The 11391-nt window shown below is 44.9% G+C and overlaps 2 protein-coding genes across 3 annotated transcripts; one reads left to right on the forward strand and one right to left on the reverse strand.

Annotated features, from left to right (window-relative positions):
* Positions 1-1175: 1175 nt before the first annotated feature.
* LOC130537600 (circumsporozoite protein-like) lies at positions 1176-3615 on the forward strand. Of its 2 annotated transcripts, none has more exons than XM_057054512.1 (4): positions 1176-1313; positions 1450-1556; positions 2208-2690; positions 3285-3615. In XM_057054512.1, the coding sequence occupies exons 2-4, from the start codon at positions 1520-1522 to the stop codon at positions 3323-3325; spliced, it is 561 nt and encodes a 186-aa protein (XP_056910492.1). In that variant the 5' UTR covers positions 1176-1313; positions 1450-1519; the 3' UTR covers positions 3326-3615. The 2 variants fall into 2 exon arrangements, with proteins under 2 accessions (XP_056910492.1, XP_056910493.1); XM_057054513.1 differs by having other exon boundaries at positions 2211-2690.
* A 2435-nt stretch (positions 3616-6050) lies between these two features.
* On the reverse strand, positions 6051-9795 carry LOC130537060 (ubiquitin carboxyl-terminal hydrolase 2-like). The gene is made up of 12 exons (XM_057053470.1): positions 9556-9795; positions 8239-8286; positions 8035-8158; positions 7790-7901; positions 7605-7715; positions 7407-7471; positions 7231-7337; positions 7051-7131; positions 6898-6976; positions 6683-6790; positions 6485-6605; positions 6051-6343 (listed from the first exon to the last, which is right to left on the reverse strand). Exons 1-12 carry the CDS (start codon positions 9679-9681, stop codon positions 6238-6240), a joined length of 1188 nt encoding a protein of 395 aa, XP_056909450.1. The 5' UTR covers positions 9682-9795; the 3' UTR covers positions 6051-6237.
* Positions 9796-11391: the final 1596 nt, after the last annotated feature.

The following is an 11391-nucleotide window of genomic DNA, read 5'->3' on the forward strand; positions in this document are numbered from 1 at the left end:
AATGTGAATAAAAACGCACTAAGTCACTTGTTTCTGAGCATGATTTTACCCAAAGATGTGAACATTTCCATTGCAAAGACATAATCTGAGAAAAGAGCAGAAGAACTGTGTTCTGGGTTTAATAACATTTGTTTTCACACACACACACACACACACACACACACACACACACACACACACACACACACACACACACACACACACACGTACGTCATCAAGAACCAACAATTCCTCTGTGGTTGTTGAGACCGTCAAACTATACTTGTCTTACAGGAGAATCTTCGCCTTTGAGTGTTTATGAGACAACCATTAACTATCAAAATGGACTCTGTACTATTGACCTCAGTGTTGATACCATTCAGTGGGGGGTAATAACAGGACCATACGTAATGTGTTAGAAACATTTTTAATTAATTAATTTTGTTTTCTTTCTTTTTGAGCTTTCATTGACTGAAGATAAATATCGATTTTGAACGAATTGGCCTCAGTTCAAGGTTCTGAGTTGGAGTCCCAGCTCAGAGACTTTCCACGTGTTCTGTGCGTGTCTGCGTCTCTCACAAATCCATGACATCTGACATTCACTGGGGCCAGGACTTGAGAAAGGTGAAGACAGAGTGAGAATGACTAGACTTTTTTGGTCCTGGAGTAAGGGTGTTGGTGGAGAAAGTGCTGCTCGTCTGCATCGACCCCCAGAACCTCTCAGAACCCGAGTAGCTGTGATTGCCTGTGTAACTTCAGCGATGCAGGATGAGAACATCAAGTTGTTCTCTGCAGATTTGATTTGTGAGTTCTGACTTATTTCATGGACCCTTCTGGACCTTGTTCTGCTTGGTAATGACTTTTATACAGGAATGAATAATAACATACTGTGAAATAACAGCAGAACTCTTACTGCCTACTTCCTTCAGGTCTGATACAACATTGTAATAATTAATTCATCATTTACGTTTCACTCATGTCTTCCATTTAGTCCTCACTCATTCATTTCCTGCATTCATACATGGGAACTCTGTGAGCTTTCACATCAGGAAAAAGGAACCTCTTTGTTTTTAAATTTTTTTTATTGGGTCTTTATTTTAACTTCTGATATAAAAGCTGAACTTTTCCTTTACCTGTAACTCTTTCACATGGATCCTCCGTGACCCACCTTTAAGGCATAAAAGAACTTGCCAAGAATATCAGTGAATTATTACCTTAACATAAGGCCAATAAAAGGGGGGGGGGGGCGGGGGCTGAAGGGATGATAAAGGCAGATGGATGAGAGCGTTCTGTGGTTGTACAGCAAACGAAACTGATCGGTGACCATCTCACAGGTGAGGGATCCACCTTCCTTCTTCAGATCATTAAAAAATACACTTTTTAAGTTATAAATGATCAAATAAGATGTGATAGATTTCACCTGCAGTTTGGACTAATCAGAAATGCGGGCTAACCTTTTATTTCCATCAGCTCTGGACCTGTCGGACGGATCCAAGTCTTTGATTATTTTCACGGTTCATCGAGGTTCTTCGCTAACAGAATGCAGCTGAATTTGTGTGCATATTTGCTGATCGCAGGTAAACCTTCATTTCGTTTCACTCTTCAGCCCAGTCAACCAGATGTGTGGAGTTTGAGGGTTTCAAAGCTTAGCCTGATTAAACATTTGAAATATGAAATGTTCCATTTATAGGTGTTGGCCAGCGTTGCACAAATGGTAAATGATCATAGGCAGACAAAAGCATGCGTCTCACAGTCCAGCATGGAATATCAGAAATGTACAGGAAGTCCAGACCTCGATGATGTGCTGGAAACAACAGTTGTCTGATGAGTTTTTCCTTTCGTTCTTGAAAGGGCTCCCAACATAGGCTAAGTGTGGCTCGAACCCTGATGATCAATCATGATATTAATTTGTCGATAACTAACAGACCAACAGTCACTACAAGCAGCTGTGGTGGCGACAAAAGGGCTGTAGGTGAGAGACGGAGGGAGGGTCATTGGGGGTGTCTTTTAAGTCTTGTGACTACAGATGACGACCACAGAGCAATGTGTGTCATAAGCTCGTCCTAGTGAAGGTATCACAGGGGCAATAAAAGTGAGACGAAACCTCAGACAGACTGTGTGATAAGGTAATAAATGTGAGCTGCCTGTAGGTACGACTCCAGGAGTCACTGCTAATCCTTCAGTCGGGTGAAACACTTTCAACAAATACCTTCCTCTCCCCTGTACAGCAGCTCTGTGCCTGACCACTTGTAAAAGCCAAGGCCCCACCAGCCCACCGACCAACCCTTCCAACTCCGTCAGCCCACAGACCAACCCTTCCAACTCCGTCAGCCCACAGACCAACCCTTCCAACTCCGTCAGCCCACAGACCAACCCTTCCAACTCCGTCAGCCCACAGACCAACCCTTCCAACTCCGTCAGCCCACAGACCAACCCTACCGACTCCGTCAGCCCACAGACCAACCCTTCCAACTCCGTCAGCCCACAGACCAACCCTACCGACTCCGTCAGCCCACAGACCAACCCTACCGACTCCACCAGCCCACAGACCAATGCTACCGACTCCGTCAGCCCACCGACCAACACCACTGCTGATCCGGTCACCATGACAAATACTACACCCAGTGAGGGCGAAACCCCACCTGAAGGACTTTCACCTGGTGCAATAGCGGGGATCGCCATCGGATCTATAGCGGGAGTCGGCCTTGTTGGTGAGGACAGAAAGACACTCGCATACACCCTTGTACTCGTGTGTTTGTAAGGACACCCCCCAGCTTTTCACCCTGACCCCTAAAGATTGCAAATAACCCTTAAAACTGACCCAAATCAAACCTGAAAACACAAACACACCTCTGAAGTTGTGAAGACCAGATTAAATCTCCACACTTCCTAGAAATGTCTGAAATGTTCTCTGCAATAATAATGATCAGACCTCGAGTTGTTCTTAATTTAACATGTTGTAATGGATTAATTAACTTCAAATCCAGATCTAAATTCAAATTCTCAGGTGCTGAGTCCAAAAAAAGACACCCATGTCCAAACATAAGGCTGAATAAAGTCTGGTGTAATATCTTAAACCAAATCAAATTCATTTAGAGCTCAAAATCGCAGACATTGTTTGCATCTGAGTGCTTCACAGTTAGCACAACTACGACTCCCTCTGACCTGAGACCCTCCAACTGGGGCAGAAAAACGAAATAAAAGAGAAGATTAGTTGTATATCCACGTTTGTTACAATTAGAGATATAGGAGTAACTGTATAAATTCCTGGTTTAATAATCAAAATGGTCTTTGATCTTTTCCAGGCGGTGGTGTATATGGCCTTATGAAGTACAAAGGACGGTGAATTCTACACGTTTCCTGTCGTGTCTGAAAGGCTCCTGTGCCAGAAGGAAGACATGAAGTGAAACTTAAATGGGGATGAGAAGAGATCTTAAATCATAAGTAACCGGTTTTCAAAATGGCAGCCCTTTGATTCCCATTGAAAGTTAAATAGAATCTATGCTTGTAACTTCAAAACCGTCTTGTTTAATTTTGTGCAAAGACAATGTTTCAAAGTTGTAATTTTTTGTAGTTTTTGTTCTTCCTCCTCTTCTTTGCTCTTGTTTTATTTTTGACATAAAAGTCCAAATCTTGTTTTGCGGGTTGTTTCTGTAAGTCTCTGTTTATGTTGAATATGACATTTCACCAAATTTCTCTCCATTTGGCCAAAAACGAAAGAATCATTTCACATAAATGTTCTCTTTATTGAAACAGCCCGAGCATCATTCAGAACCCATTTGAAGTTAAGTTTCATGTTCTACACAAAGCTGTAAAGGTTAAAGTCCACCTGTCCACAGGCGCTTCCATGTGAGCTGGACATGTTTGTTCACTTTATGACTCAAATGGGGTTGCAGGATAATACGAGTGCAAATATCAATAAAGTGTTAAAGAGCTCCAGGAAGAGTGACCAGATAACAAACCTGTTAGGACTTTCCACAACAAGAGAAGATAGGAGAATATGCTAAACTTCACTCTGTCTTTGAAAAGATAGTGTGCAGGGACCTTTAGATGACTGCAGAGACCTTCAGGCGTCTTAAGATCCTGTCAATGGCTTCAGAAAATGCTTCATGACACCACCTGATGGCCAAAACAGGCAGCAACGGAGAGGGCATTTAGACGCAGGCACAGATGATCTGCAAAAAGACAGGAGGGAGAAAATAGGTCCATTTCACACACAGAGAGAGAATGAAGTAAACATGGGAGAAACATCTAAAGGGAGGATCAGGATACCAGCCTGACCAGTTAGAAATCATTAATGGTTGAGAATCACCAGGTGGAGGGATGGAACAACATGGTATAGAAACACCAGGAGGGGTGGAAGAGGGTGTAGGAGCTGAGGGAGGCGCTGGTGCTGTAAGTGGGGTCTGTGCTCACAGCGTGCCCCCCCAGCCCGGCGCAGCCTGGTTGGGGTTCGTCAGGGATTGTGTCACACGTGAGACGGTTTTGCTGCCAGAACCATCCTGTAGCTTGGGTCAACGATGGTCTCAATATGTTGCTGCTGCTGTGAGGTACCGGGAGATCCACTGCCAGACCCGTTCCTGGATTCTTTTGGTTCGGCGATGCACAGCCTCGCTCTTACATTATACTAGTTATTACCGGTATATTAATTACAACGTATCATCCATTTTAAACTGGGATCATTTATTCAGGTGTGTGACGTGCGCCTTTATTTCTTAAATAAATAATTTCATCAATAAACCTTTCGGCAGCTGACAAACTACACCTACGGGTGCTTCCTATAGAGGGCAGCATGAGCAGATTTACTCTCTTTTGCCACCGGAAGTTTTGTTTATAGTTTTATATTTATATTATTCATATTCTATTTTTAATTTATTCTATTTTATTTCTTATTTTATTATATTTTTATTATCTTTAATAGGTTCAATGGGTGTAATGGTGGTGGGAAATTTTGTACAGTGCTGTACGTTTCTTTGGAGATGCTAATTTCCTGATGGACACCCCCTAAAGGGATCAATAAAGTACTCTTGAATCTTAAATCTTGAATCTTGAAGTCTGCTAAAATGGTTGACATAAGGGCCATCGAGGCCAATGGACCAGACGCGGGCGGGACCAGACCAGGGCGGGTCCTGAAACACAGTGGTCTCAGAACTGCTCAACAGAAGACCTATTCTAGGAAGTCCTGACTACAGCACACCCAGATGTGGAACCCATGGCCATCTCCCTTTGCCCCTTCATGCAGAGCTAAAGCTCTCACATCTCACCAAATAAACCCAACAAATATCCCCCGGCTCACCAGGGTTTATCTTGGGTGTCTTCAACCCCCTCCTTGTGACCCCAAAAGGGTTAAAAATGACTTCAACCACCCAAACCAAAGGGTTTATATAGGAGCAGGCCTCAAGACTCTCTCAGCTCCTGTGCTGACACCATCAGCTCAGAGACCTTCTGCTTCAGGTCTCATCATGTAGCTCAACGTGAGTCACCATGACCACGACTGAGCGCCATCAACCCCAACGTCTCACCATTTGACGATTTTTTTCTCTTTGTAGTGTTTGTTGTGCATGAGCGTGGTAATAGTAACGAACCTTTAATTCCAGGAAGATTACTTCAGCAAACAGACCTGAGGTCAAAAATGGACCAGAGAGTCATCTCAGTCACCGTTGATCATTCTAGTTTTTGTTGTTCGGCGTTTTCTTCTTCTTCTTTGGTACTTCTGTGCCATTTTATTTTTTACTAATACAGGCTAAAAAACATAATAAATTCCACTGTGACTGCTGCAGTAGATTCCTTCCCAGCTCCATCACACGCCCCTCGAATCCCTGAGCTCTGTTCACCACCTTTATCCTCCTCTAAAAACATCAGTGAACAAGATGACACTTTCTAACAGCATAAAAATTTTAAAACTAGCGTTTCATTTTTGATTGTTCAGATTGGTTCACTTACAAATATGAGTCACATGTTATGGTGTAAGAAGATGCAATATAAAGACATAAAATCTTGTTCCACACACTGTTAAGATCTCAGGGTGGCAGGGAAGGATCTCGAGGGGAACACAGAATTTTAATCACCTACAGACTTTAAATATGATTTATTTAGCATGATTGCTATTAGCATCCAAACGTTCACCGTCCATAAATACATCTGTAGAAAAATAAAGGACAGTATCTCAAAAGTCAAGAGTTCTTTTATTCCCCATCCGCATCTCCAAGTCGTCCACTGGGCGGCGCTCTCCTCCTTGTGGCTGCCCTGAGATGGTCTCTAAAGTCGACACGTCTGATATTTGCTGTGTGACGAAGACTGCAGCTCGTAGAAAAGCAGGTAGGCGTTGCTGCTGCGTATGTTAGCAGTGGACACGGGACTCACCCTGAGGACACACATGGGACACGCTAATCACACCGTCCATCACAGCACACGATCCGACCACCCGGGGTACTGGAACTGTGTGGTTTCATGGTCAAATCACATCTATGTTTCTGAAAACCCACATAAATCACGTGACGTATACCTGGAGTCGTTGTAGCTGTACCACTCGCCCAGTGAGGGGTGCCTACAGTACGCTGTATAATGGCCTCCCATGGCGTTTCCAGAGTGGTTGGACACAGCATACAGATCGTAGGTAACGCGCTCTGGAGGACACGGAAAAGACACGTCTGGTCACCAGCCGCCGGGGTTAATCTGACCTCTGCCTGTAGCAGTCACTCACCGCCGCCCGTGGTGGCGAACTCGCGCATTTCCAGCTCCTTGAGAGGGAAGTTAACATACGTGGAGAGTTTGCTGGTTCGAACGCTGGAGTCAGAGAAACGTTTGAGGTCTGAGGGTGGAAAAAAAAAAACGAGTCAAGGAAGCACAGAGGTCGTTCAGACGGGCGATCACTCGTGATCAGACGGGTGAGGTGTTTCATGTTTCAGGTGAGCATACGTAGCACGAGGATCTGAGGGAACCTCTGGATGCTGAAGCGTTTGGTGCATTTCCGTCTGCTTTTACATCTGCAGCACATCTGAAAGACAACAGCTATAGTCAATAATGTGGCCTTTGCTAGCGGGGACGGTGGCGGCGTTTCAGGGTCCTCACCGGGCTCTCATCGCCGTCCAGCACGTCTTCTTTGGTGAAGAGCCTCAAACAGTCTTTAAGAGTAACTTCTTCAGAGCTTTTCTGCGAGGACGTGAGGTCCGATCAGAAATCAGCCGTTCAACCGTAGAGAAGCTTTGATTGTTGCCCTGAACACGACACCGGCGCCCGGGGGGGACTCACCTGAGCAGGGATAGGGATGGACAAATCCCAGAACGGGTCGAAGACGGTGGAAGTGAAGCCGCAGAAGGTGCAGGTCACGCTGCTTTTCAACTGTCCCACAAACAGATCTGACACACAACAACGGAATTAAAGTGGATCTATTGTCCATTATCAGCCAATCAGAGTGCGGCTCTTACCCACAACCTTGCTGTCCTCCCTCTCCAAGTACAGGTTCCACATACGTTTGGATTTTTCGTCATCGCTGAGACAAAAAAAAAAAAAAACACGGATCAACAATCGATGCATCTGAAGCTTTCAATAATTATTCAATGACTCCTGTCACACACGCATAATCCAACACTTCATAAAGACGGTTGACGCGGTTCAGAATTTACCCAAGGTGGTCGTTATCGTGGCCAGACACTTTGGGCAGGACCGACGCTCTGTTCACGTCGTTATGGAGACCGTCTAATAAGAATCGCAGGAACTCCTGAGCATCCTGCTGGCTGAAGAGAAACGTCATCAGAACGTTTACGGAGGTCGCCAGGCGCTTTTCGTTGGCCAAAGGGGCGGGGCTTACTTGCAACCGACAAATTTGGGACCGTATTGCTGGATCTGCTTCCAGACATCTGACGGACTGATGGCCTCGTTGCTCCCAGACAGGCACAAACTCTGAATCAGCTTTGCAAACTCTAAACATTAAACACATGATTATTCAATACTGAATATTCAGGCACAGACGGATTCACGCCAAATTCAGATTTAGCATTAGTTTGACTTCTGGGTCTAAATTGGCAGCTCTGATGTTCTCATCCAACGTCGTACCTTCCATGAGTGTCGTGTTCGCTGTGCAGTTGTCGCCGAGGTCCAGACGATGGACGTTAGTCAGGCAGTAATCTCTCAGGTCTGGAGTGTTGCTCAGACACTGCAGGATCGTGTTCATGAAACACTGCAGTTGCAAACACAAGCGCTGACGTGAGAACACAGGCGCAATCGTCAGACCACGATTCCACACTCTAAAGTTCTCACCGTGTTGCCCAGGTTCCTGAGTCCGACCAGGCCATGAGGACGCTTGTTCTAGTCAGAGAGAAGAGGTTCTAATCAGTCGGCGTTTTTATTTTGACAAATTTAAAGAAACCAGAATCTCACAGGGCGCTAAAGCAATGCTCTGCCACCATAAATGCCGGTATCAAGTCACTCATTGGCAAGAACCACTTCAAGTAGCTCGAGGGTTTGAACAATCACTGGTAAATCACTCATGGTGGGGCTAACGTACAGAAAAACAACCATTCACAATCACATTGGCATCTACGCTCAATATAGAGGATTTAGTGTGTGTGTGTGTGTCCAAATACATGTCGGTAGACTGTGGGAGGAACCTGGTTTCCAGTTTATGACTTTTATTTGATCACATTCTCAAATTAGCCTGGTTAAAGTCCTCACCCAAACCACACACACATATATAGATAACAAATTTGGAGCTAGATGTGTAGACAATGCTTTATTTTCAGCACTGGTGACTGAGCATATCAGTTTGTGCTTCTAAGCTAGCAGTGGCAGGCATTAAAAAGACTCGCCTCAAACTTCCGTTTTCATGGCGACAGCAGTTTTAACAGGTTTCACTCTGACCTGTCTCCAACAACCGGACCTAGTAACAGTGTAACGGGATGACTCAGAGCAGGTCTTATTCCTGTACTTTAGATTTGGTATATATGAATGTTATCCTTTAGAGATTAGTTTTTTCCTTTGTGGCTGCAGCCCCGAACGTCCTACCTGTGGGACTAAACCAGAATTATCTTATCTCGCTGCCAGCTTCCTCCGTCACACCACAGCATTGTAAATTTAACAGGTTGAGAAATGGGCTTAGATAAGGCAAGTAAAAGTAACTGAGCTGGGCTTTCTGGGGGGTGAAGGTAGGTGAACATTCCTGTGGCCAAGCAGGGCACTGGCCTTAAGTCCGCGAACACCTGTGCATAAATAACTTTGTTCACACATGCTTCCTCAGGAGACACGATGTCTCTGACCTTCATGCAGGTTCTGACAGGTGGATGGTGCCAGCTCAGTGGCTGACTGGAATGGACGGAGACTGAGTCCAGTTTGGCCACTCCAGAAGAGACTATAAGGGTGTTTGCACGTCATTTCTATACCAGCCAGAATGAGTCAAGTGTAAATTAATTAACTAACGCAATGACGTCATGGAGGAGCTGGTGCTGAAACCAGGCTAACATTTGTGGGGTTTTTTTTTTTTTTTGGATATTTGTAAATTAAACATGTCCAAAATGTCAATGTTTCTAAACTGAATATGGCCTGTTGACACCGGAGCTTCACTGGTTCGGCTGGACTCACCTTGGCTTGGTTGATGATCAGACCCATGACCGTGGACACCAGTTTGGAGCGGCTCACTGAAGTCTTCCGGTGCCGGTTCGGTTCCTCCAGAACCGACAGCGTATAAGAGTGTCGCAGCGAAGGCATGATGTGAGAACTCCTGCGGACTCTCTCGCTTTCTCTGGCGGCTCTTGCAGCCTCTGCGGCTCCGTCAGGGTGAGAACAAGAGCGTTCAGAGTCCGAGTGTCCGACTTTTGGTTTGCATCGTGAATGCCCCTCCCACCCCGAAATTCCATGCTGTGTTCATGAGCTCTCGGAAAATTCTAACACAGAGAAATAGTCGCAGAGTCAGCCGTTAGGACCCGAAATCATTTCATCCATTCATCCATTTTCCCACCTTCTGTGTATCTAGAAACCCCTAGAACACTTTGAAGTACATATAGGACATCTTGTGTTTAGTCCAGGAACACTGTGGACATCAGAGTTGCTGCAAATCTTAAGTTCTGCCTACAACAGCAAAACAGGAAATATTTGTGGTTGAGAAGCAACAGTTTTCAGGTCTAACAACCATCTGGCCATCATCGTCGTCTTTGTGTGTCTTTTTAAAAAAAACTAGGATTTTGACTATAAATGGTTGTAGAAAATGAACTCAGCAGGTCTTCCTTTGCTGACCTTGACGTTGAGCTTTGGACCGTTCTGACTCAACACAGGACCAAGGTGATAAGAGACAGCTGCCTTTGTTGCTCTGATAAACACCAACATCAGGCCACTTACGTCCAGCTCACACATCATCTGCAGCTTCATGAACACAGCACATGTCAGCAGGATTCACCAAAACCTTCTCAAACTGCTGTTTTCCCTTTAGTGTCACTGGGAGCAGTGAAGCATTAAGTCACAGAACATTAGCTTCATTTGTGATGTCGGCGTTGATGATATCGCAAACACGTCTGAGGGGATCCAAACTGTGGACCTTGTGATTGGGTGTTGTGAAGGTTGTGTCCTCTAACAACAACAACAGTCAATCATAAACAGTATCATGGTTGGACTTTATGAAATGATATCAGGCAATACGATGTGTGTTCTGTACATGCTGATAAGAGTAATTAGTAATAATGGGCTCTGACGTTATGTAACAGGACAGGACAGGGTCCAATAATACAGGTTCCAGGCTTCTAACTGACTGATTCATGCCACACCTCCAGGTGAACCCGCCGTCCTTATAGGTGTGTGGAGGACTGTAAACAACTGGAGCGGTCCTTCTGGACTGGAGCGGGCAGCAGCTGCAGGAACTTTTGACAACCTTGGGCACTGACAACACTGATCCAGACTGCAGTCCTCTGCTCGGCGGTACAGCTGTGGACAGATGGACCGAAGGTGCTGGTCCTGAATACGGAGGATGGTTTCCAACAGGAACACAACCATCTATATTTATAGATGACTTGAGCTGAAGCTGGATAATCATCACAGATTGATTGATTGATTGCTTTTCCAGACCTTTAAAGACCCATCCAGAGCTTTCTGCATGGTGTAGAAACAAATGTAAACTTCTTTACAGATGACACATTGACATACGTCAATGAAAGCGCTCTAAGGTCAATAACCTGCTACTACCCATGAACAACAGAGTGGATGTGAAATAAGAGACGGTGTGGAACTAATGCTCATAAATACACCTTCAGGCACTTACACTATTTTGTAACCATGGATACATCATATGCTCAACATTTACAGGTCAAGCCAGACGCTGGGCTGGAGGAACACATTAGCATAACTATCTAAAAGATGTTTGTTCAGAGTCATCTGATGCTAGATCACCTCAGTCATCTTCCACACCTGTTAGTTTGAATGAGCAAGTGA

The sequence above is a fragment of the Takifugu flavidus genome, chromosome 14 (genome assembly GCF_003711565.1).
Source record: "Takifugu flavidus isolate HTHZ2018 chromosome 14, ASM371156v2, whole genome shotgun sequence".
In the NCBI taxonomy this organism is placed as follows: domain Eukaryota; kingdom Metazoa; phylum Chordata; class Actinopteri; order Tetraodontiformes; family Tetraodontidae; genus Takifugu; species Takifugu flavidus.